The sequence below is a fragment of the Pistacia vera genome, unplaced genomic scaffold, assembly GCF_008641045.1.
Source record: "Pistacia vera cultivar Batoury unplaced genomic scaffold, PisVer_v2 Contig208, whole genome shotgun sequence".
Taxonomy (NCBI): domain Eukaryota; kingdom Viridiplantae; phylum Streptophyta; class Magnoliopsida; order Sapindales; family Anacardiaceae; genus Pistacia; species Pistacia vera.
Window position 1 is genome coordinate 988,100 of NW_022196011.1, and position 27,829 is coordinate 1,015,928.

General features: G+C 34.3%; 1 protein-coding gene and 2 pseudogenes across 1 annotated transcript; 2 read left to right on the forward strand and 1 right to left on the reverse strand.

Moving 5' to 3' along the window:
* Positions 1-4,637: 4,637 nt before the first annotated feature.
* On the forward strand, positions 4,638-13,471 carry LOC116129162 (annotated as a pseudogene).
* A 3,118-nt stretch (positions 13,472-16,589) lies between these two features.
* LOC116129128 (probable vacuolar amino acid transporter YPQ1) lies at positions 16,590-19,566 on the forward strand. Its single transcript, XM_031414884.1, has 12 exons — positions 16,590-16,933; positions 17,044-17,086; positions 17,344-17,370; positions 17,741-17,839; positions 17,933-18,036; positions 18,124-18,298; positions 18,386-18,487; positions 18,589-18,684; positions 18,793-18,813; positions 18,915-18,973; positions 19,069-19,159; positions 19,432-19,566. Exons 1-12 carry the CDS (start codon positions 16,710-16,712, stop codon positions 19,537-19,539), a joined length of 1,149 nt encoding a protein of 382 aa, XP_031270744.1. The 5' UTR covers positions 16,590-16,709; the 3' UTR covers positions 19,540-19,566.
* Positions 19,567-25,192: 5,626 nt separating this feature from the next.
* Positions 25,193-26,949, reverse strand: LOC116129163 (annotated as a pseudogene).
* Between the last annotated feature and the right edge of the window lie 880 nt (positions 26,950-27,829).

A 27,829-nucleotide genomic window follows, 5' to 3' on the forward strand; every position in this document is an offset into this window, starting at 1 on the left:
ATTGATTCACATTAGTTATTTAAGAAATTTGATGACGGATCTTTCTGCATAGATTATCATGGCTATAATTAGAGTCCCGGGTGTAGCAGAGAATAAATTTGAGTTTGGGTTTTTGAGGAAGTGCAAAACTTGGTAATGAGATGGTCCAGTAGTATACAAACTTGTATGACAAGCCCATTTAAGCCCATTCGATGTTAGGCTTAATTTCATAGCCGTCTAATAAGGTGAGCACGTGGATGGTGAACACCGAACATTATACCTAACAATAAAATATGGTTCACAACTTAATCTTATAAATTTTCTTTTATAACCTCAACATGACAGTTTTTCAGATAAAAAAATTCATTATAGACTAATTCCGAACTATCATTATGTCTAATATCAAGTATCAAAATACTGTATAAGATGTTACTGTTTCAATAATTAATTTTGAATTTTATACTCTCTTTCTATATAACTGTTGTTTTAAGTCTCTGCACAATTTTTAATGAATCCATTTTATCTCTCCTCAAATAGACTTCTTCCTCTGATATTGCAGGTGGGAAAATTTTGTTTTTCCAGCTCCACACATGTGTGAAATATTGAGAGAGAGAGAGAGAGAGAGAGAGAGAGAGAGAGAGAGAAAGAGAGAGAGAGGAGATGTGGACCATAGAAAAAAGTGGAGAAAGGAGATGAGGGGCAGTGGTAGGGTTTGTGATAGGATCTGTTTATATTAGGAACATAAACCTCCAAAAACAAAAGACAGAGAAATTAATTGACAAAATTCCTTATTAATAATCACAATTTAGAATTAGGCTATCATATAGTCTTACACTTGACTCTAATGACTCCCAAAAGGACTCTAATTGTCTAATTCAAATATAATAAGATATTATATCTAATTAATAAGATAATCATAATTCTATCCTAATAAGATAATTATAAAAGACTTAACATAATTATAGAAGATAATAATAAAAGACTTAACATAATTATCCTAATTCTAAAATAATCCTAACATTGTCTTCTCCTTCGGTTCAACCTTGTCCTCAAAGTTTCAAGATATTGCACCATAAGAAATCATAGGCACAAATGAGTTCCAATGCAATAAAGAGACGATGAAAGTTCCACCGCCGGGGTAAAAAATCAGCACGGTAAAGAAGTCGCTTTTTTATTTTGTGGTGAGCCAACACGATGCCAGGTAGTGACATCAGAGAGAGATCGAAACGCGTGGGAGGCTTGGTGAAGGTTGGCAATAGTGGTGGAGGATTGTTGTTATTATGACCTAGAGGGACCAAGGGAAGGTCAACATTAGACTTGTGGCCGACAACAACCGCGACTTAATATGTAGAATGGTCGATGGGGCCCACTTGAGAAATGGCTTTGGTTTCCAGGGAAAAGGTCGTGAGTTGCAGTTCCGTGCCATCAAAGCGGGGCACCTCCAATCGAAAAGGCTTAAAAGGTGGTGTAGATCCAGAAGAATAAGAACTCGAGTCGGGCGAGGGAGTGCCATCGCCACTTGCATCATTGTCTTCCATGAGCTCTTTTTGTCTTCGTTCTTGTTCTAACTTGGCGTCAATGACAGTCAGTTTTAGTGTAATAGCTATCAAAAGACCCTCTAGGGAGTCAAGTTTGGCCTCTTGAGCATCCAATCTGGCCCCATGTTGAGAGACAAATTCTTCCAGAGCCATTAGGTGAGAAGGGTCAGCCATGGAAAGGGAACGAGAACACCAATGATAGGGTTTGAGATAATATCTGTTCATACGAGGAACAGAGACCTCCAAGAACAAGAGATAGAGAAATTAATTGATAAAATTCTTTACTGATAAACACAATCTAGAATTAGGCTATTATATAATCTTACACTTGACTCTAATGACTCCTAAAAAGACTCTAATTGTCTAATTCAAATCTAATAAGATATTTTATCTAATTATAAAAAGATAATAAGATAATCCTAATAAAATAATAATAACATAATTATAAATTATAATTATTAAAGATAATTATAAAATACTTAATATAATGATCATAATTCTAACAAGTAGAGTTGAGAAAGGAGACATGGGTGATGGAAAAGATGGAAAAGATGGATAAAGAGAGAGAGAGAGAAGAGATGTGGGCCATAAAAAAAAAATAGAGAGAGAACTGAGGGACAAAATAGAGAATGGAGATATGGGTTTGAGAAATATTTTAGGACAAAAGACCAAGAAAAAAGACATCATTATTTATTTTAGAAAAAGTAAAGAGAGAAGTGAGAGGCAAAGTAGAGAATAGAAATGTGGGTCAGAGAAACATTTTAAGAAAAAAGATAGCATTATTTATTTTGGAAAAAGTTAATACTCTCGAACGATATTTATAAATAAACGGAGAGAGTATAATTTAAAACGTGAATAATGATGAATTTGTTGAAATATCTGTCAAAGCAACTTTTCTTTCCACTCTCAATCACGATTTAGACGCCCTGTTTTTACAATTATCTTATCGAAATTGTAAAGCAACTCTGCCACGACACGACAGGACAACCACACTGTCTCTTTGTGTGAGAAAAGTCGTTGATAAAATTGGCTTTCACAAATATTATATTATAATTAAAAAGACCAAACTAAGTCCAATTAAGTGACTAAATTACTAGTATACTGAGCTGTCAATAACCAGGCTGAAAACACAGCGTTGTCACAAGGATAGATAAACATCCGCCACGTTTGCATTTCCGAGATGCGGCGTATTGGGGTTGTTCTTGTCTCTTCTTCCTACTGTGTTAAGATATGCTTGCTTTCCTTTTCTTGCTTTTTGCCGTTACTAAATCTCCAATTACATGCCACGTCGTTCTATTATCCTACTATTTAAACGACAAGTGTCTTCCATCGTGTGAGCATTCTGCAAAACTGTTCAATTCAGATATAAATGTAATTTCAGATAATAACATAATAAACCAAATCATTTAACAAAACCATAGATGGATTTGTTTATCTTTATCAAAACATGTAAAATGGCACTAATATCATTTCTAGGATAAGAGCCTGGAAGCATGATTAGAAGTTAATTTATTTCACATCGTCCTAATAGTGGGTTGTTATGACATATATAAGTGAGGATTCCCTCTTCTATTGAGTTAGTTTTTAGAAGTGAGTTCTACCTAAGCCCACTTTATCATGGTATCAGACCATGTTGTTTCTTTCCCCTTTTTAGTTAGGACGATGATGGTTTAGACCTCGGTCTGTGTATGCCGAACGTAGGGAGAGTGTTAGAAGTTTAATTTGCCTACATCGCCTCAATAATGGACTGTTATGGTGTATATAAGTTATTGAGTCTCTCCTCTTTGAGTTAGTTTTTTAGAGTAAGTTCTACTTAAGCCTACTTTATCAAGCATATGTGTTACATAATGACCCAGATGCTTTTGAGGCCACATCAACGAGTAGAATCAAATAAAGCCGATTGAAGTATGCACATAATGTCGGGGTTTACTTGTCATTTTTCTATATTGAACTGGCCCCTATATTGGGTTTGATTCGTAGTGGTAAATTTTAACTAACTACACTGTAACTAGCTGGACAATCATATCACCATTGGATCAGATCTTTTATCTTTCGACCTGTAAGAATGACATTTCAAAGCTCTCACGATAAATCATTTATTGGAAGGACCATTAAAGCTTTGATTTCTTATGCTAGTCTCGTAGTCAACCAAAGTTGAATCCATGAATTAATTTAATGCTTACAAGTATTTTAGATAAAGACATTATATACAAATAGAAATACATATGTCAATTCGTTGAATGATGGAGGAAAACATGATGGGAGTAATTCTAATTATAATATTATTTTAAGACCAAGAAATTTGAAAAAGACTATAGCATTTCCACGATGGTTACACGTGTGCCGATTTCATTACCACTTTTCAACGCAGTGAAGATTGGATGCAGTGAATAAAACCTTAACTGTAATCAAATGCAGACTGTTGCCTTTGATAAGTCTATAACCTAATAATAAACAACTTTCTTATACTTCAATTTTCTTTTTCATACACTGTCACTGCATTCAAGCAGGAACGAGATAGTTCTTTTGGTGCTAGTTCTGATGCCTACAATATCATATGCAAATATTTGGAGCTTTATTGATATACGTTATAAAACTATAGAATATATTTCCTTTTGGACCAAACATGACCATGTTGACCACCTAGGTTAATCCCAGAAAATGGTACGTCCCTCTGCACATTTTATACGAAATTATGAACCATCCAAGTGGAACCCGATCAATAATGTGTACTCCTTTCCAAATCTGGACCGTAGGCTTAGCAACGTTTGCCATAGTACAACAGAAAGGACATATCCACAAGAATATGCGAACCACATTATTCAAGAAGTCAGAGTCATATTTACACACGGCCACAAGGTGACATGAAAATTAATTTATGGCATCATCCGAAGCACAGCAGAATATGCTGTCGACATGATGACACTCAACTAGCATGCTTGGTTTTTACAATTGGGTCCCTTCCTCAAAGTAAATAACAACACAAACACACTATTTATCTGTTACTAATAAGGATTCCTTCTATAATATAACTCAACTCTCTGCCTTTAAAAAACCATTATCAACTCACCAACAAAACTACACTCATTTTCAGAAAAGAGAGAGACAGACATATTAGCTATGTCTTTAGCTTATTGTGTTAAAGAGAACAAGCCTGTGTGCGGTGGTTGAGAGGTATTTCAAAGACTGCCTCTGCAATCTCCAGGATGATTCTCTTGTGGCTTTGGGATCGTTAGTCTAGTCTGTTGGGGAGTTGCAGAGACCTAAATCATCACCAACTTCCACACAAAGTCTAGCCATGGAGTCTCTTTAGCATTTTCCTCACTTGGGTTGGGTTGTTCTTTGTTCTTTTATCTGCAACACACACACACACACAGCACTGACGCAATAAACAAACTTCGGACGTTTACTCATTAACAGTTAATTATCTTATTGATACAGAGATGTTTTAATCTGGTGGGTTTGTCTTCTCGAACCAGCAACGGTGAGTGTGACACTGAAAATTAACTCAACTCTATACTGCTTTTGTGGTCCAGTCGTCCGGTAATGGAGAACAACACTCACACTGGATGGCTCTGACAACAAATTTCACTAGTAGTTCTTCTTCTTTTCATTAAACTAAATCTAGATTAAATCTCTTTTAAAATTAAATTCTAGATTAACTTTTCTAATATTATATAAATATTTCATAAAGTCTTTGTTGATATCTTTCTGTTTTATTCTTGATGCAGTTACCAACGCAGTACTACACAGCTCTGGTAATACAGCACTTCTTGGCTCCTGTACCTTTATACATATGTCAATTACTAAACGAACCCTGAAATCTTTAGTAATTGCAATTGCCTGTTCTATAGCTTTACACCCAAAAAATGGGGTTTACTCTCGGTTTATGTCAACAATTATTGAGTAAATGAAAAAGTTACCTAAATGGCATCCTACTTTTATTAATAATATCCATAATGAACTTAAATATTTATATTTTAAAATTATTAATTCCTTTGGATAAACTCGAATAAAAAAGAATCTGGAAATCAATAACTTTTTGACAAGTAAGATCTGGATACTGTATAGTGTATATTAAGGCTTTTCTTGTCAAAACAAACCAATTTCTTGACTCCTTTCCCAGCTCTACACGATCAGTACTATAGTATTGGTGTTGCAAGGCTTGTACTATGATCACATCTACAAAGGTGGAAATCCAGAAAAATCATAGCTAAACTGGGAGTACGCTTTCTCAACATCTAATATCTACTTTACGAATTTGTTACCTTAGATAAGAGGTATTTCAGGTTTTATTTGTATATTATATGCAGGATAAAGATGAGAAGGAGCCTTTGAACTAAGTCAGCTGACACAGGCATCCCCATTCCCGGGGCTGAAGTAACAGTATTCTCGAGGAGAGTATACAACGTATGCAATATTAAATTTCCTCAGACACTAATGTTCAGTGTTTTAACACTCTTCTAATATCAATATGTAAAACTGTTTCAGATCGCTAGACTTTAGCTGGCAGTGGTACTCCCCCCTTCGAACTTATCTTAGGGCAGCCCAAAGTGGGCCCAACCATGCGCTTTAACGACGATTCATCGTCTGACGATGAAGCGGCTCCGGTTTCATCTAAGACTCACTCTGTTAGCCAGCCCAGGCCAATTCCAAGATCCGTCAGTAACTATTCTTTTTCTCTGTTAATTATTTGGTCATTTAGTTTAATTCCTTTTACTAGATGTGACATGATGTGTTTTCAGGCTGGTTATGGAACATTTCTGCTGCATCTTAATCTTCCGATGCAGAGTAAGGCATTGACAGAAACAATTGCCGGGTTAACTCAAGAAGAGTCTTAAATGTAAGATAAGTTTTTACAAAAACTCTATTTATGTATTTTGGCCATGGTTTTTATATTGTTTTTGATTAAGTGTTTAAAACTATATATAATATCAGGGAAGCAGCATGGAGCACAGTGTCTTTGGACATGGGGGATGCTGATGGCTGCTTATACATGGGCGGTCGACTTCCTCAAATATGGCTAAATGGAGTGTCCACTTAAATTACAAATTAAATTCTTTCTTATTCTCCTATACGATTAATTTTGTCACGGACTAATCAAATCTATTTTTTATTATTCAATCATCAGATTAAAAGAGGGAGTGTGGAGGTGATGCTCTTAACTCTTACTCACTGCAGTCTTCAATTATAACTACTCAAATAAATCTTGAAAGATTGATGATCAAATAAATCACAACCTGTTATAGGGCTTAAATCCTCTTATGTTCCTCTTGCACTGGTGGCCAATGTCACTTACGTTTAAGGTTGTGCTGTCTATCTAACTTTACTTTTTTTATTATATTTAATTAATCGGATTCTTAACCATGGATCCCTAATATGAATGCAGTATTCTTGTGAGAAACACTGAATGGGAAAATATAAAAGCAATATGCCATGGTTGTGATGCCATAGTCTGCGTGGCGCTGGACTTATTTGTATCCTTCTCTGTTGTAAATTTTCTAAAGCAATCAACTATTATTATAGTTTTTTGTTTTTGGTTTATTTACATCAAATTTTACCAATTTTTCCTAACAATCTCGATATGAAGTTTATAATTAGTCAATTCGTAATTAATTTTGTCAATCTAATAATGGATCTCGTTTGTCAAATTGTAAACTGTCATGTCAAAATGTTAGAGAAAATTTTTAAAGTTGAGTTATAAATCAATTTTTATGTTAATATAACTTAACGCATCAAATAGATCATATTGCAGTACATTTATTACAGATATTTCAGAAGGAACTCTTCAAGGGATGGAGAAGATCACTACGGACATAAACAATACGAGGATGCAACAAAAGCAACTATAGCTTGATTGATTGCTTCTTGTATTTAGTGTTGTAATATTATCTATCAACAATTTACTAAGGTGAAGATCACTCTGTTAGACAAGTTGCCGTTAATTAATTAAATAAAGTCTTGTCAGTGGGTAAGATTAAAGATTATATTTATGCGGTGATTCGCCATTTCGTTCAGTTGATAGAAGTCCACTTGAAACGTAAATTGACGTTTGTGGGGTCGTTTGTTTTAAAACTTGAGTGAAAAGATTTTGTTGTGTGGTTAAGATTCTGATGGGATGGAGGGCTTGTCCGCTAGGTACTTTGGAATGACATGGAGATGTTGACATCAACGTTCAATATCTGATTGACTGTGTTACTGTAATCAACTTGTCGCCATTTGTGCGGTTCAGTTGGTTTCCTTTATTATTCCCTGTATTAAATATTATCATCTAGCTCAACACTGTTATGAGAAATTCTATAAAGAATGTTGATAATAAATTCTGAAAGGGAATGTAAAAATTAAGCAAAAACAGAAGAGTAGTTTATGATTGTGAAATAATGGTGAAAGGAAACAAAAAGATAATTGAAGATTCTAAGATCTTCAATATAGATTTTTGTAGAATTTATGTGAGAAATTATGGTGTTTGGTTGGAAGAAAAGTGAGGGAAAATGAGAGAAAATTTTATTTAGTTCCTTTTGCCCTTCAAGTTCTCCTTAATTACATGGATTACTCCTCCCATCATAGGTTAGGCAACTAATATGCCTAGGAGGGTGAAATTACTCTTTTACCCAGTCTATTCTTTGAATTTGGACTTCTCTTTCTTAACTAATTTCCTTCCTTTCTTGGATTTGGGTCTGCACTCCTGTAAAATACACATCTAAAAACACAAGCCCTAATATAGTTAAATTTGGTTCCTATAATATAACGACCCTAAAATCGAATCCGAGTAACAAGTTGGGAAGCAATTAAAATTAAATACAGTGATTTTTTTTTTTCTTTGGATAACCAGGGTGTTCGGGCCAGTTTGCACCCATCTTAACTAATTCCTGAAATTCATTGAATACTCTACAAGTTCAATGTTCCACATAAGCCACAAATGTTGTAAATGGTTCCAAAGTGATTTGAATCTAGTAAGTCAATAAAGGGAACAAACCTTCTTAACTACCAAACCAATCCCTTAGGGGGCATTTGGTTCAAAGAATATTGGATTATTGGGAATATTGGATTACTGAAAAGTTAGATTACCTTGAAGATTACTGGGAATCTTTAAGAAAATGTGTTTGGTTAATTAGTGGGTATGTTATATTAATATGTTTGGTTGGGAGGAATAAATGGGTGGGTATATTATTTAAATTACTTAATTGTCTTCTAATTAAATATTATTATTATATTATTTTTTAATATTGATTATTATTTGGATTATTATAACCCCTTGCATTTAAAAACTTAGCAAAAACAACCTCATAATAAAAGTTTTAAAAATCAACAAAGCACCCCCACCAACCTAGCCACTGTAGGCCGCTGGCAACCTAACGGCGCACAGAAGGCACGAAATAGCCTCCGTGCGCCGTATGGCCATTTTCGGCCAAAGATCTGGTTGAAAATAGCCAGACACGCCAGATCTGGTTGTCAACGGCCATATCGATGCACGACGGCCATTTTCGACCTTCCGCGCATCTTTCTAGTGGCGGTGGTTGCTAAGAGATAGAATTGTAACAAAAAAAAAATTACCCTGATAATCTTAGAATACCTAAGAAAATAGAGGTAATCAGATTACTTCCAATATTACCAACAGTAACTACTATTAGTATTTGAAGATTATCAAAATTTTATATTATTTGACAATCAAACGTAGTAATCCCACGTTACTTCCAACCAAACGCCCCCTTAGGAGTTTAATAGGGTGATTAGATGAAAGAGAAAACTGCATATTTTATCTCATGACTACGCTGTCTAAAACAAGAAGGGACTGTATAGTATCACAATTTTTTGGATGTTGGGCTCTAGGAATTCATTTGGGATTCAGACTGGGCTTCCATTCCCTGATTTATATGCGATCTGGCTCTTTCATTCAAAATTCTGGCTCTTTCATTCAAAATTCTAGCCCATCTAACTGCAGGTATAAGACCCTATTTTGATCTAATGGATATGATGGAGGGTGGTTTCATTTCTCCCTAATTTTCAACTAGATGAGTTCCACTTTTATAATAATAAGTTATTATACCATCAATTTCTTCTTCTTCAAAACACTTACAAAACCTACATCCACAAACATATACCTTAATTTCTCATTTTCTAAATTAAACCTTATCATAATTAAATTGATTTTTGCTCTCTTCAATTCTTTTATTCTTGCCATACAACATCAATACAAAAAAATAATTTGTGGATGTAGAAAAGAAAATAATAATTGTAAAAGCATGAGTTCAATAATTTATAGAAAAGAATCATGCTAGTATCGTTTATTAAATAAAATGAACATAATAGTTGTAAAAGCAACTAACACTAACAAAGCTCTATAAAGTGTTTTGATATATAATTGTTAGATTAGGACTTTATTCTAATGGTTGAATGATATGGAGATCGTTTCTTCCAACTAATCAATAACTCATCGGTGGCAGTAGTTGTGGGAATAATCTGGTAAACATTCGTTTCATATGTTAAAAGTTTGGGCAACAGAAACATATTCTATGTTCAGTAATAAAATAAATTTCAATCATATACCCACTCTCACAAATTAAAATGTAGCATTTGAGGTCAATAGAATAATCAAACCTCAAATGAGTTGGCATAAGTGTTTTCTATTTATTGCTACATTCTGTTCTGTATGTTAAATGAAAGTGTGACGTCGAATGTCTAACAGATAAATTCCTAGAGAGGGTCGTGTGTTAGAAGCCCAAATGCAACAGACCAATTTACAACAGTTATAATTTTTCATTCGGGAGGAGTTACGGGACCCATAATATATCAATGGAAATCCACTGTTTCAATGCCATTTAAGTTTTCTGAACGTATTTCCTATATTATTTTAGGATTTTATTTTTTATTTTTTTTTTAAGAATTTGGATTTTCTTTTCTTGTTTATTGTGGAGTCTTGTTAGGTTTGGTTGTCACCACCTTATATAAACATATTATTTGTTTTTTTTTTTTAAGATATTCAATGATTATTCAGATTTTCCTTTAAACTTTACGACTTAAATTTTTGTGATTGAGACTTGTTTATCGATTTTAAAGGTATAGTCAAGTGCTAGTCTTGTTATTATGCTAACTCAGCTACGTCAAAGTGAATACTGGATTTGAATTATATATAAATAATTTAATGTGATTAGCATTTAACATTCCAATTTCTGTACGAAGAATTGTTAGTTACTCAGTTGTGGGGTTGAACAAAAAGCATCATCAATAGGTTCAATGTCACATTCCCTTAGTCATTGGGAAACTGATAATAATAATTCAAGTTAAAGCAATATCGTTTGCTTATTTTCCCAGGAAAAAAGGTTGGTTGAAACTGAAAGTGCCCTGGAAAAGAATTTGCCTCCTTAATTTCTACAAGGCCTTAAATTTCCAGGACTAGTTGTCCTCCGGTGGATCGAGCTAGCTTTTCCCATTATTAGATCCAGGTATTATGTTAATGTGTATAAACATTTGATGAGTTGACTGGAAGTTAAGAATCTACAACGTTTAGTACTGGTTTATAAATTAACTAAGTAGTTAATTAATAAATCTATAATCCCGATGAGTTGACTCCACGGGTTAAGAGCAAATTAAGGTTGAAGATCTCCCAGGCGCCATACATCTCGCAGCACCAGAGGAACTAGGTTGTCGGTACAACTTAATTTATTCCATGGCAGCCTTAGTTACTCCTAGATTCAAGTAATACTACTCATGAATTAAATGAGAGAACATGCATAATATTATAGATTGAACTTTTCTTATATATAAATATTCTAAAGTCTTTTGTCTGATATCTTCTGTTTATTTTCTTGATGCAGTTACCAACGCAGTACTACACAGCTCTGGTAATACAGCACTTCTTGCTCCTGCTACCTTTATACATATGTTCAATTACTAAACGACACCTGAACCTTTAGTAATTGCAATGCCTGTTCTATAGCTTTACACCCAAAAAATGGGGTTTACTCTCGGTTTATGTCAACAATTATTGAGTAAATGAAAAAGTACCTAAATGTGCATCCTACTTTTTATTAATAATAATCCATATGAACTTAAATATTTATATTTTTAAAATTATTAATTCCTTTGGATAAACTCGAATAAAAAAGAATCTGGAAATCAATAACTTTTTGACAAGTAAGATCTGGATACTGATAGGTATATTAAGGCTTTTTCTGTCAAAACAAACAATTTCCTTGACTCCTTTCCCAGCTCTACACGATCAGTATATAGTATTGTGTTGCAAGGCTTGTACTATGATCACATCTACAAAAGTGGAAATCCAGAAAAATCATAGCTAAACGGGAGTACGCTTTCTCAACATCTAAATATCTAATTACGAATTTGTTTACTTAGATAAGAGGTATTTACAGGTTTTATTTGTATATTTATTGCAGGATAAAGATGAGAAGGAGCCTTTGAAACCTAAGTCAGCGACACAGGCATCCCATTCCCGGGGCTGAAGTAAAAGCTATTCTCGGAGAGAGTAACTACACGTATGCAATATTAAATTCTCCCCTCAGACACTTAATGTTCAGTGTTTAACACTCTTCTAAATATCAATATGTAAAACATGTTTCAGATCGCTAGATCTTAGCTGGCAGTGGTACTCCCCCCTTCGAAATTATCTTAGGGCAGCCCAAAGTGGGCCTTCAACATAGCGCTTTAACGACGATTCATCGTCTGACGATGAAGCGGCTCCGGTTTCATCTAAGACTCACTCTGTTAGCCAGCCCAGGCCAATTCCAAGATCCTGCAGTCATATATTCTTTTCTCTGTTAATTTATTTGGTCATTTTAGTTTAATTCCTTTTACTAGATGTGACATGATGTGTTTCAGGCTGGTTATGGAACATTTCTTGCTGCATCTCTTAATCTTCCGATGCGAGTAAGGCATTGACAGAAACAATTGCGGGTTTTAACTCAAGAAGAGTCTTAAATGTAAGATAAGTTTTTACAAAAACTCTATTTATGTATATTTGGCCATGGTTTTTATATTGTTTTTGATTAAGTGTTTAAAACTATAATATTATATCGAAGCAGCATGGAGCACAGTGTCTTTGGACAATGGTGGGAGGCTGATGGCTGTATATACATGGGCGGTCGACTTCCTCAAATATGGCTAAATGTGAGTGTCCACTTAAATTTTACAAAATAAATTTCTTTCTTATTCTCCTATACGATTAATTTTGTCACGTACTAATCAAATCTATTTTTATTAATCAATCATCAGATTAAAAGGGAGTGTGGAGGTGATGCTCTTAACTCTTACTCACTGCAGTCTTCAATTCATAACTACTCAAATAAATCTTGAAAGATTGACTGATCAAATAAATCACAACCTTGTTATAGGGCTTAAATCCTCTTATGTTCCTCTTGCACTGGTGGCCAATGTCACTTACGTTTTAAGGTTGTGCTGTGCTATTTCTCAACTTTACTTATTATTATTATATTTATTAATCGTATTCTTAACCATGGATCCCTAATATGAATGCAGTATTCTGTGAGAAACACTGAATGGGAAAATATAAAAGCCAATATGCCATGGTTGCTGGATGCCATAGTCTGCGTGGCGCTGGACTTATTTGTATCCTTCTTGTTGTAAATTTTCTAAAGCAATAACATATATTATAGTTTTTTAGTTTTTGGTTTATTTACATCTAAATTTTACCAATTTTCCTAACAATCTCGTATGATAGTTTATAATAGTCAATTCGTAATTAATTTTGTCAATCTATAATGATCTCGTTTGTCAAATTGTAACTGTCATGTCAAAATTGTTAGAGAAAATTTTAAAGTTGAGTTATAAATCAATTTTTATTGTTAATATAACTCTAACGCATCAAAATAGATCATATTGCAGTACATTATTACAGATATTTCAGAAGGAAATCTTCAAGTTATGGAGAAGATCACTACGGACATAAACAATACGAGGATGCAACAAAAGCACTATAGCTTGATTGATTGCTTCTTGTATTTAGTGTTGTATATATCTATCAACAATTTACTAAGGTGAAGACACTCTGTTAGACAAGTTGCCGTTAATTAATTAAATAAAGTCTTGTCAGGTGGGTAAGATTAAAGATTATATTTATGCGGTGATTCGCCATTTCGTTCAGTTGATAGAAGTCCACTTGAAACGTAAATTGACGTTTGTGGGGTCGTTGTTTTAAAACTTGAGTGAAAAGATTTTGTTGTGTGGTTAAGATTCTGATGGGATGGAGGGCTTGTCCGCTAGGTACTTTGGAATGACATGGAGATGTTGAACATCAACGTTCAATATCTGATTGACTGTGTTACTGTAATCAATTGTCGCCATTTGTGCGGTTCAGTTGGTTTCCTTTTATTCCCTGTATTAAATATTATCATCTAGCTCAACACGTGATGGAAATTCATAAAGAATGTTTATGATTGTGAAATATGGTGAAAGGAAACAAAAAGATAATTGAAGATTCTAAGATCTTCAATATAGATTTTTGTAGAATTTATGTGAGAAATTATGGTGTTTGGTTGGAAGAAAAGTGAGGGAAAATGAGAGAAAATTTTATTAGTTCTTTTGCCCTTCAGTTCTCCTTAATTACATGGATTACCCTCCATCATAGGTTAGGCAACTAATATGCTCGGAGGGTGAAATTACTCTTTTACCCCGTCTTATTGAATTTGGACTCTCTTCTAACTAATTTCCTTCCTTTTTGGATTTGGGTCTGCACTCCTGTTAAATACACATCTAAAAACACAAGCCTAATATAGTTAAATGGTTCCTATAAATAACGACCATAAACGAATCCGAGTAACAGTTGGGAAGCAATTAAAATAAATACAGTGATTTTTTTTTTTCTTGGATAACCAGGGTGTTCGGGCCAGTTTGCACCCATCTTAACTAATTCCTGAAATTCATGAATACTCTACAAGTTCAATGTTCCACATAAGCCACAAATGTGGTAAATGGTTCCAAAGTGATTTGAATCTAGTAAGTCAATAAAGGGAACAAACCTTCTTAACTACCAAACCAATCCCTTAGGGGGCATTTGGTTCAAAGAATATTGGATTATTGGGAATATTGGATTACTGAAAAGTTAGATTACCTGAAGATTACTGGAATTTAAGAAAATGTGTTGTGTAATTAGTGGGTATGTATATATATATGTTGGTTGGGGGAATAAATGGGTGGGTATATTATTTAAATTATTAATTGTCTTCTAATAAATATTATTATATATTTATTTTAATATTGATATTATTGGATTATATTCTGCAAAACTGTTCAATTCAGATATAAATGTAATTTCAGATAATAACATCAATAAACCAAATCATTTAACAAAACCATAGATTGACCTGTGTTTATCATTTATCAAACATGTAAAATGTCACTAATATCATTTCTAGGATAAGAGCCTGGAAGCATGATTAGAAGTTAAATTTATTTCACATCGTCCTAATAGTGGGTTGTTATGACATATATAAGTGATTGGATTCCCTCTTCTATTGAGTTAGTTTTTAGAAGTGAGTTCTACCTAAGCCCACTTTATCATGGTATCAGAACCATGTTTGTTTCTTTCCCCTTTTTAGTTAGGACGATGATGGGTTTAGACCTCGGTCTTGTATGCCGAACGTAAGGGAGAGTGTTAGAAGTTTAATTTGTCCTACATCGCCTCAATAATGGACTGTTATGGTGTATATAAGTTATTGAGTTCTCTCCTCTTTTGAGTTAGTTTTTTAGAGTAAGTTCTACTTAAGCCTACTTTATCAAGCATATGTGTTTACATAATGAACCCAGATGCTTTTGAGGCCACATTCAACTGAGTAGAATCAAATAAAGCCGATTGAAGTATGCACATAATTGTCGGGGTTTACTTTGTCATTTTTCTATATTGAACTTGGCCCCTATATTGGGTTTGATTCGTAGTGGTAAATTTTAACTCAACTACACTGTAACTAGCTGGACAGATCATATCACCATTTGGATCAGAACTCTTTTATCTTTCGACCTGTAAGAATTGACATTTCAAAGCTCTCACGATAATTTCATTTATTGGAAGGACCATTAAAGCTTTGATTTCTTATGCTAGTCTCGTAGTCAACAAAAGTTGAATCCATGAATTAATTTAATGCTTACAAGTATTTTAGATAAAGACATTATATACAAAGAGTAAGTCTATTCTTACAAAAAATTCTATAAAGAAACTTATAAAGTAAATAAAAAAATAAAAGAAAAACGAAAAAAAAAGAAAGAGAGGTAGAAAAATAATGAAGATGAAGGACGAAGGTTAAACTTCGTATACCTCCTCTGTATAGAAAACATTGATGGGAGTAATTCTAATTTATAATAATTATTTCTAAGACCAAGAAATTTGAAAAAGACTATAGCATTTCCACGACGGTTACACGTGTGCCGATTTCATTACCATTTTTCAACGCAGTGAAGATTGGATGCAGTGAATAAAACCATTAACTTGTAATCAAATGCAGACTGTTGCCTTTAATAAGTCTATAACCTAATAATAAACAACTTTCTTATACTTCAATTTTCTTTTTCATACACTGTCACTGCATTCAAGCAGGAACGAGATAGTTCTTTTGGTGCTAGTTCTGATGCCTACAATATCATAATGCAAATATTTGGGAGCTTTATTGATATACGTTATAAAACTATAGAATATATTTCCTTTTGGACCAAACATGACCAGTTGACCACCCAGGTTAATCCCAGATAAATGGTACGTCCCTATGCCACGTTTTATACGAAATTATGAACCATTCAAGTGGAACCCGATCACTAATTGCTTACTCCTTTTAAAAAATCTGGACCGTAGGCTTAGCAACGTTTGCCATAGTACCAACAGAAAGGACATATCCACAAGAATATGCGAACCACATTATTCAAGAAGTCAGAGTCTCATATTTACCCACACGGCCACAAGGTGACATGAAAATTAATTTCTGGCATCATCCGTAGCACAGCAAGAATATGCTGTCGACATGATGACACTCAACTAGCATGTTCTGGTTTTTACAATTGGGTCCCTTCCTCAAAGTAAAATAACAACACAAGCACACCTACTTATCCGTTACTAATAAGGATTCTCTTCTGTAATATAAACCTCACCTCTCTGCCTTTAAAAACCATTATCAACTTCACCAACAAAACTACACTCATTTTTCAGAAAAGAGAGAGACAGACATATTAGCTATGTCTTTAGCTTATTGTGTTAAAGAGAACAAGCCTTGTGTGCGTTGGGTTGAGAGGTATTTCAAAGACTGCCTCTGCAATCTCCAGGATGATTTCTCTTTTGGCTTTGGGATCGTTAGTCTAGTCTGTTGGGGAGTTGCAGAGATCCCTCAAATCATCACCAACTTCCACACAAAGTCTAGCCATGGAGTCTCTTTAGCATTTCTCCTCACTTGGGTTGCCGGGTTTGTTCTTTGTTCTTTTATCTGCAACACGCACACGCGCACTGACGCACATAAACAAAGTTCGACGTTTCTACTCATTTTAACAGTTAATTTATCTTATAATGATACAGAGATGTTTTTAATCTGGTGGGTTGTCTTCTCGAACCAGCAACGGTGAGTGTGACACTGAAAATTAACTCAACTCCTATACAGCTTTTGTGGTCCAGTCGTCCGGTAATGAGAGAACAACCTCACACTGGATGGCTCTGACAACATTTCACTAGTAGTTCTTCATTCTTTTCATTAAACTAATAATCTAGATTAAATCTCTTTTTATAAAATTAATATTCTAGATTAACTTTTCTAATATTATATAAATATTTCATAAAGTCTTTTGTCTGATATCTTTCTGTTTTATTTTCTTGATGCAGTTACCAACGCAGTACTACACAGCTCTGGTAATACCGCACTTTCTTGGCTCCTGCTACCTTTATACATATGTTCAATTACTAAACGAACCCTGAACCTCTTTAGTAATTGCAAGTGCCTGTTCTATAGCTTTACACCCAAAAATGGGGTTTACTCTCGGTTTATGTCAACAATTATTGAGTAAATGAAAAAGTTACCTAAATGTGCATCCTACTTTTTATTAATAATAATCCATGATAAACTTAAATATTTTATATTTTATAAATTATTAATTCCTTTGGATAAACTCGAATAAAAAAGAATCTGGAAATCAAGAACTTTTTGACAAAGATCTGGATACTGTATATTAAGGCTTTTCTTTGTCAAAACTAAACCAATTTCCTTGACTTCTTCTCCCAGCTCTACACGATCAGTACTATAGTATTGGTGTTGCAAGGCTTGTACTATGATCACATCTACAAAAGGTGGAAATCCAGACAAATCAAAGCTAAACTGGGAGTACGCTTTCTCAACATCTAAATATCTACTTTACGAATTTGTTTACCTTAGATAAGAGGTATTTACAGGTTTTATTTGTATATTTATATGCAGGATAAAGATGAGAAGGAGCCTTTGAAACCTAAGTCAGCTGACACAGGCATCCCCATTCCCGGGGCTGAAGTAAAAGCATATTCTCGGAGAGAGTATTACTACACGTATGCAATATTAAATTCTCCCCTTAGACACTTAATGTTCAGTGTTTTAACACTCTTCTAAATATCAATATGTAAAACATGTTTCAGATCCGCTAGATCTTTAGCTGGCAGTGGTACTCCCCCCTTTCGAACTTATCTTAGGGCAGCCCAAAGTGGGCCTTCAACCATGCGCTTTAACGACGATTCATCGTCTGACGATGAAGCGGCTCCGGTTTCATCTAAGACTCACTCTGTTAGCCAGCCCAGGCCAATTCCAAGATCCGTCAGTCATATATTCTTTTTCTCTGTTAATTTATTTGGTCATTTTAGTTTAATTCCTTTTACTAGATGTGACATGATGTGTTTTCAGGCTGGTTATGGAACATTTCTTGCTGTATCTCTTAATCTTCCGATGCAGAGTAAGGCATTGACAGAAACAATTGCCGGGTTTAACTCAAGAAGAGTCTTAAATGTAAGATAAGTTTTTACAAAAGACTCTGTTTATGTATATTTTGGCCATGGTTTTTATATTGTTTTTTATTAAGTGTTTGAAACTGTAAATATTAATATCAGGGAAGCAGCACGGAGCACAGTGTCTTTGGACAATGGCTGGGATGGCTGATGGCTGCTATATACATGGGCGGTCGACTTCCTCAAATATGGCTAAATGTAAAAGTCCACTTAAATTTGACAAATTTAATTTCTTTCTTGTCCTCCTATACATTAATTTTGTCACGTTACTAATCAAATCTATTTTTTATTAATTCCAATCATCAGATTAAAAGAGGGAGTGTGGAGGTGATGCTCTTAACTCTATACTCACTGCAGTCTTCAATTCATAACTACTCAAATAAATCTTGAAAGATTGACTGATCAAATAAATCACAACCTTGTTATAGGGCTTAAATCCTCTTATGTTCCTCTTTGCACTGGTGGCCAATGTCACTTACGTTTTAAGGTTGTGCTGTCTATTTCTCTCAACTTTACTTATTATTATTATTATTATATTTAATTAATCTTATTCTTAACCATGGATCCCTAATATGAATGCAGTATTCTTGTGAGAAACACTGAATGGGAAAATATAAAAGCCAATATGCCATGGTTGCTGGATGCCATAGTCTGCGTGGCGCTGGACTTATTTGTATCCTTCTCTGTTGTAAATTTTCTAAAGCAATCAACTATTATTATAGTTTTTAGTTTTTGGTTTATTTACATCTAAATTTTACCAATTTTTCCTAACAATCTCGATATGATAGTTTATAATTAGTCAATTCGTAATTAATTTTGTCAATCTAATAATGGATCTCGTTTGTCAAATTGTAAACTGTCATGTCAAAATTGTTAGAGAAAATTTTTAAAGTTGAGTTATAAATCAATTTTTATTGTTAATATAACCTTAACGCATCAAAATAGATCATATTGCAGTACATTTATTACAGATATTTCAGAAGGAAATCTTCAAGTTATGGAGAAGATCACTACGGACATAAACAATACGAGGATGCAACAAAAGCACTATAGCTTGATTGATTGCTTCTTGTATTTAGTGTTGATATTATCTATCAACAATTTACTAAGGGAAGATCACTCTGTTAGACAAGTGGCCTTAATTAATTAAAAAAAGTCTTGTCAGGTGGTAAGATTAAAGATTATTTATGCGGTGATTCGCCCTTTCGTTCAGTTGATAGAAGTCCATTGAAAAACGTAAATTGACGTTTGTGGGGTCGTTGTTTTAAACTTGAGTGAAAAGATTTGTGTTGTGTGGTTAAGATTCTGATGGGATGGAGGGCTTGTCCGCTAGGTACTTTGGAATGACATGGAGATGTTGACATCAACGTTCAATATCTGATTGACTGTGTTACTGTAATCAAACTTGTCGCCATTTGGGCGGTTCGTTGGTTTCCTTATTATCCCTGTATTAAATATTATCATCTAGCTCACACTGTTATGAGAAATTATAAAGAATGTTATGATTGTGAAATAATGGTGAAAGGAAACAAAAAGATAATTGAAGATTCTAAGATCTCAATATAGATTTTTGTAGAATTTATGTGAGAAATTATGGTTTTGGTTGGAAGAAAAGTGAGGGAAAATGAGGAGAAAATTTATTTAGTTCCTTTTGCCCTTAGTTCTCCTAATTACATGGATTACTCCTCCACATAGGTTAGGCAACTAATATGCTCGGAGGGTGAAATACTCTTTTACCAGTCTATTCTTGAATTTGGACTTCTCTTCTTAACTAATTCCTTCCTTTCGGATTTGGGTCTGCACTCCTGTAAAATACAATCTAAAAACACAAGCCTAATATAGTTAAATTTGTTCCTATATAATAACGACCCTAAAATCGAATCCGAGTAACAAGTTGGGAAGCAATTAAAATAAATACAGTGATTTTTTTTTTTTTGGATAACCAGGGTGTTCGGGCCATTTGCACCCATCTTAACTAATTCCTGAAATTCTAGAATACTACAGTTCAATGTCCACATAAGCCACAATGTGTAAATGGTTCCAAAGTGATTTGAATCTAGTAGTCAATAAAGGGACACAACCTTCTTAATACCAAACCACTCCCTTAGGGGCATTGGTTCAAAGAATATTGGATTATGGGAATATGGGATACTGAAAGTTGATTACCTGAAGATTACTGGGAATCTTTAAGAAAATGTGTTTGGTAATTAGGGGGATGTTATTAATATGTTTGGTTGGGAGGAATAAATGGGTGGGTATATTATTTAAATTACTTAATGTCTTCAATAAATATTTTATTATATTATTTTTTAATATTGTATTATTTGGATTTTATAACCCCTTGCATTTAAAAACTTAGCAAAAACAACCTCATATAAAGTTTAAAAATCAACAAAGCACCCCCACCAACTAGCCACTGTAGGCCGCTGGCAACCTAACGGCGCACAGAAGGCACGAAATAGCCTCCGTGCGCCGGTTGGCCATTTTCGGCCAAAGATCTGGTTGAAAATAGCAGACACGCCAGATCTGGTTGACCGGCCATATCGATGCACGACGGCCATTTTCGACCTTCCGCGCATCTTTCTAGTGGCGGTGGTGCTAAGAGATAGAATTGTAAAAAAAAAAATTACCCTGATATCATTAGAATACCTAAGAAATAGAGGTAATCAGATTACTTCCAATATTACCAACAGTAACTACTATAATTTGAAGATTATCAAAATTTTATATTATTTGACAATCAAACGTAGTAATCCACGGTATTCCAACCAACGCCCCCTTAGGAGTTTAATAGGGTGATTAGATGAAAGGAAACTGCATATTTATCTCATGACTACGCTGTCTAAAACAAGAAGGGACTGTATAGTATCACAATTTTTTTGGATGTTGGGCTCTAGGAATTCATTTGGGATCCATAGTTTGATCCAGACTGGGCTTCCATGCCCTGATTTACATGCGATCTGGCTCTTTCATCAAAATTTTAGCCCATCTAAACTGCAGGTATAAGACCCTATTTTGATCTAATGGTATGATGGAGGGTGGTTTCATTTCCCCTAATTTTCAACTAGATGAGTTCCACTTTTATAATAATAAGTTATTTATACCATCAATTTCTTTCTTCAAAACACTTACAAAACCTACATACCAACATATACCTTAATTTCTCATTTTCTTAATTAAACCTTATCATAATTAAATTGATTTTTGCTCTCTCAATTCTTTTATTCTTACCATATACATCAATTCAAAAAAATAATTTGTGGATGTAGAAAGAATATATAATTGTAAAGCCTGAGTTCAATAATTTATAGAAAAGAATCATGCTGTATCGTTATTAAAATAAATGAATAATAGTTGTAAAAGCAACTAACACTAACAAGCTCATAAAGTGTTTTGATTATAATTGTTAGATTAGGACTTATTCTAATGGTGATGATATGGAGATCGTTTTTCCAATAATCAATAACTCATCGGTGGCAGTAGTTGTGGGAATAATCTGGTAAACATTCGTTTCATATGTTAAAGTTTGAGCAACAGAAACATATTCTATGTTCAGTAATAAATAAATTTCAATCATATAACCACTCTCACAAATTAAATGTAGCATTGAGTCATAGAATAATCAAACCTCAAAGAGTTGGCATAAGTGTTTTCTATTTATTGCTACATTCGTTTGTATGTTAAATGAAAGTGTGACGTCGAATGTCTAACAGTAAATTCCTAGAGAGGGTCGTGTGTTAGAAGCCCAAATGCAACAGACCAATTTACAACAGTTATAATTTTTCATCGGGAGGATTACGGGACCCATAATATATCAATGGAAATCCACTGTTTCAATGCCATTAGTTTTCTGAACGTATTTCCTATATTATTTTAGGATTTTATTTTTTATTTTTTTTTAAGAATTTGGATTTTTTTTCTTGTATTGTGGAGTCTGTTAGGTTGGTTGTACCACCTTATATAACATATTATTTGTTTTTTTTTTTAGATATTCAATGATATATTCAGTTTCCTTAAACTTTACGCTTAAATTTTTGTGATTGAGACTTGTTTATCGATTTTAAAGGTATAGTCAAGTGCTGTTGTTATTATGCTAATTCCCGCGTCAAAGTGAATACTGGATTTGAATTATATATAAAATAATTTAATGTGATTAGCATTTAACATTCCAATTTCTGTACGAAGAATTGTTAGTTACTCAGTGTGGGGTTGAACAAAAAGCATATCAATAGGTTCAATGTCACATTCCCTTAGTCATTGGAAACTGATATAATAATTCAAGTTAAGCAATATCGTTGCTTATTTTTCCCGGGAAAAAAAGGTTGGTTGAAACTGAAAGTGCCCTGGAAAAGAATTTGCTCCTTAATTTCTACAAGGCCTTAAATTTCCAGGACTAGTTGTCCTCCGGTAGATGGAGCTAGCTTTTCCCATATTAGATCTAGGTATTATGTTAAGTGTTAAACATTTGATGAGTTGACTGGAAGTTAAGAATCTACCAACGTTTAGTACTAGTTTATAAATTATCTATAATCCCGTGAGTTGATCCACGGGTTAAGAGCAAATTAAGGTTGAAGATCTCCCAGGCGCCATACATCTCGCGCACCAGAGTACTAGGTTGTCGGTACAACTTAATTAATTCCATGGCAGCCTTAGTTACTCCTAGTTCAAGTAATACTACCATGAATTAAATGAGAGAAACATGAACATGTTACCATAGCATATAAGAAGCTAGACAATGAGCAATATTTCTTGCAATAACCATAAATTTCAGGAGTAATGGCTTCAAACTCCGGCTTATTTGCTAGACCATGGTTTGGACCTTTGGGTAAAATGAAGATATTTTAACTAATCTTTTAGGATCCTGAAATTATCGATCCGGTAAGAGTTAACTAGCTACCCTATTAGCAACGGGGAACTCGAACTCAAAACATTTTGATAATACATCTAAGAGCATTTATCAACTTTTATTCTGATCGGTCTAGGCTTTAAAAACTTAAGCACTGTTTCTTGTTAGCATTACTTTCGTTGGTATTAATTATACAACCCAATACCGGTAGGGTCTAAACTTTCTAGAAAAGGCGAGGTGAGCTATTTCTTCCTTTTTTCCCAAAGAAGTGACACACAGAATCTTATGTCGTACGGTAACCTTGAAAATTTTGAAAAATATTTTTGCTTCGTTTTTATATGCTTTATAAAAGAGAAGTTTATCTAAAATCAAATTGAATCAAATATAGACAAAAGAAAAACGCGTTCATGTGTGTATAACGATACATTCTTTACTTTTCTTTCTTATGTTAATTGCAGACACGATTAGATTTGCGGAATGGAGGGTTGGCATATTTGAGATTGAATTCAAATCTTAAGAAAACAAAAGTACGTAGTCAGAAACTTAAAACTGATTAGACTTTATTTTAGTTTAATTTAATTTTCTTTGAAGAAGTCATGTACGTGGGTTGTCTTTTCTAGAAATGCTGTGGGAGCTTCTACTCTATATTTTCAAAGGTGCCAATTATTAACGACTAAAAAGTTATAATACAATTGACTGTGCTGTGGTAATTATTGAATAATTGCAAAAGTTGGGCAATTTGTTGTGCAGTTTACTGTTCAAAGTGTCTGCCTGACTATTTCTTAATAACAAACAAAAACTACATCTGTGAAGTGACAGAAGGTGCAATGGGATAAAGAATTTTCAGAAATATTTAAAAAAAAAAAAAAGAAATTCTAGCAGTAGAGTTGTTTGATTGATTGAATTTATGGTGATGGACAGCAACTGTTGAGGCTCGCATTTATTTTTCTGGTCACTACTTTGATATTGGAAATTCAGAGGAAGGAAATCACCACAAGATGCCAAGACTGATAATCCGTGTACACTGTAAACTCTTAAAGGATTGATAGCTGTAGGACCAGTAGTTTTTTCTTCACAAAAACTACACAATTGGGGAGAAATTAAGACACTGCTGACCCACAAAGATTTTGTTATTGCGATTTAAAGAGGGGATTCGGACAGAAGTCGCAGCGATAATGAACCTTCGAATGATGTAATATTTAGTCCCCACCTCCACTAATCAAATTGGTGATTTTCTTTTGATATTATTTTGCATAAGAAGGTTCATCATTTGGTCAATTCTTCAAAGTTTAATGTTTAGCTTTGATAGACCAGACAATAGACACCTAAGCAAAAGAGAAAATGGCATACTTATAAAAGTAATACTCAATTTGAAGTGTTAACGTGTTGTTAAGTAATGGTATCATCTCCACAAAGTAGGATCAAAGTTATGGATGCAATGATTTGCAGGATTTGGAAAGAAATGAGCTTTTAGAAGAAATTGATGCCACAATAAATTGAATTATAATATTGCTGTTAGACTGCAACAGCCGTCTATTTTCTCCAGGATACTTTGATCTGCTTGAGACATGCAAATTTAACGGAAATTTTCTTTCAGAGATAAACCATGAGAGACACAAGGCAAAAGGAAAAGAGGAAGATTCAAAAACCATTTAAATTCCTGGTTTCTGTTAGTGCCGTAACTGTAATCACTGTTCTCGGGGACATATTAGACAAAAACATAAGCATTGTAATGTACACAGAGACAGGATCACTCTAAATTCTACCTTCATAGATCTCTTCTCCTTTGATATTTTTTTTTTTTTTTTTTTTTTTTTTTTTTTTTGGTGAGTGTGACTGAATAAAACCTTTTTATCATAATACAGATATAGTACCAAATCCTAAGACTCAAGAGAGAAGGGTGTTCGCAAGAGATCATACGGTGCCCACAAAGCATCCAACGGGCAGGGCCGGTTGGCATCAAGTCTCACCCACGGCACCTTGCCACTCCAATGCAACAAACTCAACTGGACCCGGATGCAAATCTCTACACAGACCTCATAAATGTCTCCTCCTAGCCCATGTTGGTTCCACCTATGATCAACTGGCGCTATTTCCTGCAAACACTAACAAAAACGGAGGCAAAGAACCCAGCTCATAGATCCGCATTCTCTTTTGTAGCTCCATCCATTCTGTTATTTTTCTATTCTCCTTCTCGCCATCTCTCCAGATCAATCACCATAACACCCGTGTTAAAGTAACAAGCATTTCGTCCAGCGAATGTGTAAGACAATGTGGGATTTGACCAAAAGCTGGGGTAAAGTATGACGTGAAGTTAGCATTGCAGTACTCAGGTGCTGCCAATACTGCATGGTTATCCAGCGGGGTACCAGCCAGTTTTGCTATCATCAACGAGGACTAAATCGGGTCCAAGTACACCACTTTCTTGACACATGATGGGAGGAGATCGGCTAAGTAGTTGCGGGCATAGTTGTTGAGTGACAGTCAAGAGCTGAGCGGATTGAGTGGAGATAAGGCCGGCAGCAGCAGTGCCGTCAAAATGGTAGATTTGGAATTGAGAGAAGAAATGAGTGAGAAATTGTGTCATGAAGATGATTATGTCGGTGGAGGAGGAGATGAAGTGAAAGAGTGTTTGAGGGCAGGAGGGTGTTGAAGAACGGAGAATATTGCAGCCATGGAGCCACGGAGATAGACGGCGTCTACCAGTCATAGCTACATGGCAGCTGGGGAGAGCACATGACATGATCATCGTTAATGTTACTAATTCGACGATGGTAGGACAGTTTGGGGAGTGTAGAACTGTGGGGCTTCTTTGAATTTTTAGTGGTGGTGGCGGTGACATTGGTGATGGTGAAGGAGAGGAAGAGGAGGAGGAGGAGGAGGAGCAGGAAGTGCGGCCATGTGGTGGAGGTGGTGCTATGGGCTTGCACATTTTTGAAGAATGAAAGTTAGTGGAGAGGTGAGAAGTTTTGGTTATTTACTTAAAGAGAGAAAAAGACTCATCTGTATTTGTCTTCTACTTGGCTTTGAACCCACGATGATTCAAAGAGAGCCGCTACCAAACCAAGTCAAGGCTTTTAAAACCAAGTTCCCCCTAACTTCGTATTTTTATTATCTTTACTTTCTTCTCCAAACTACTACTATTTTATATGAGTACCTAATATTACTATTTTATATGAGTACTTAATATTATATAATAATATAACCTCTTACCCAATCATATATCCTATATTTGATATCCAAAGTTACTACATTTATTTCATAATCTTCTATAGTTAATGATCTACTGGAATTTAATATAATAACATGGGTATCAGTTTTCCAATCTAAGGTAGATAAATAAATGGGCAACTTTTTTCTGCTTTAAAAAGATTCATGGACCATTGCCAAATCATTTACAATAAATTTAAATAAGTATAGCCGGAAAAAAAGGGCAGCATTAAATTGGAATATAATAACTTTTACTGTCCTTTAATTACTGATGATACAGTTGAAGGATGAAGATGAAGATGTATACCTAAGAAGAAGAGTAAGATGAATGAACAATGATATATCAACTCACTTATTGTGTCTTTAGTTGAGCCATCCACGTCGTCAAATGACCATGAAAGCTCCATTGCAGCATCTAATTAGCTTCTGTATACACAAAGATTTACAAGTTTAAGTGTCAAGTTTCCGATGCATGCAACTAAAATTAAACGTATTTAAACAATTGTAAAATGGAAACAATATGTTGGTGAGTGGATGGATAAAGCTTGCCAACCAAAACTGAATTCCCAAAACACCAAACCATCCCCCGTATTTTAACTGGCAGTTATCAGAGTTTTTAAGTAATTCATATAAATATAAGAGTTAACGACTTTTTTCCTCTCAAATAATGACTTGATAATATTTCTCACCCACATACTTTTAAAATACTATTTAACTATATAAATTTATATTCCGACGGCAAACAGATACCAAACTGAGTCCAGGCTGTTGAAGCTTTTGAAAAGGGAAGACCGATGAGTCTTTTGGTAGTTGAGATTGATTGGAATTTGACTTGAGGGAAGCAGTTGCGAAAACCCTAACTGCTCGAGGTCGGTCAAAGTAGAGTTTAAGGGGTTTTGGTGAGTGATGATCAGAGAAAAAAATGATGATAGTGTGAGGTCGTAACAATGCCGAAATCGAAAACAGAATATAAATTTGAGGAATAATATAGTATTTTAAAAGTCTGTAGATGAAAAAATGTCATTAAACCATTATTTAGCTGGAAAAAATCATTTACTCTGTATGTATTTAGGTAAAATCACGTTTCACTATGTTTAAATCAATGCAATTCATCCACTAAATCATTTGTAACCTAAATCTATGCTTTTCTTATAGGATTATGATCGCCTATGATTTTGCAGCACAGGTGATTAATTTCCCAGTGAATATTTCTTTAACTAAAACTTTCTAAATTAAAACTTAAAAATAAATACTATTATTATCAATCCCCGATGCTTAAATTTGAGT

Excerpts from the sequence above, each read along its gene's own strand:
- LOC116129128 (XM_031414884.1), top strand. The coding sequence starts at position 16,710 with ATGTCTTTAGCTTATTGTGTTAAAGAGAACAAGCCTTGTGTGCGTTGG. Across the intron at positions 16,934-17,043 it reads CTCCTCACTTGGGTTGCCGG|AGATGTTTTTAATCTGGTGG; the intron begins GTTTGTTCTTTG and ends ATAATGATACAG. Across the intron at positions 18,685-18,792 it reads TTCCTCAAATATGGCTAAAT|ATTAAAAGAGGGAGTGTGGA; the intron begins GTAAAAGTCCAC and ends TCCAATCATCAG.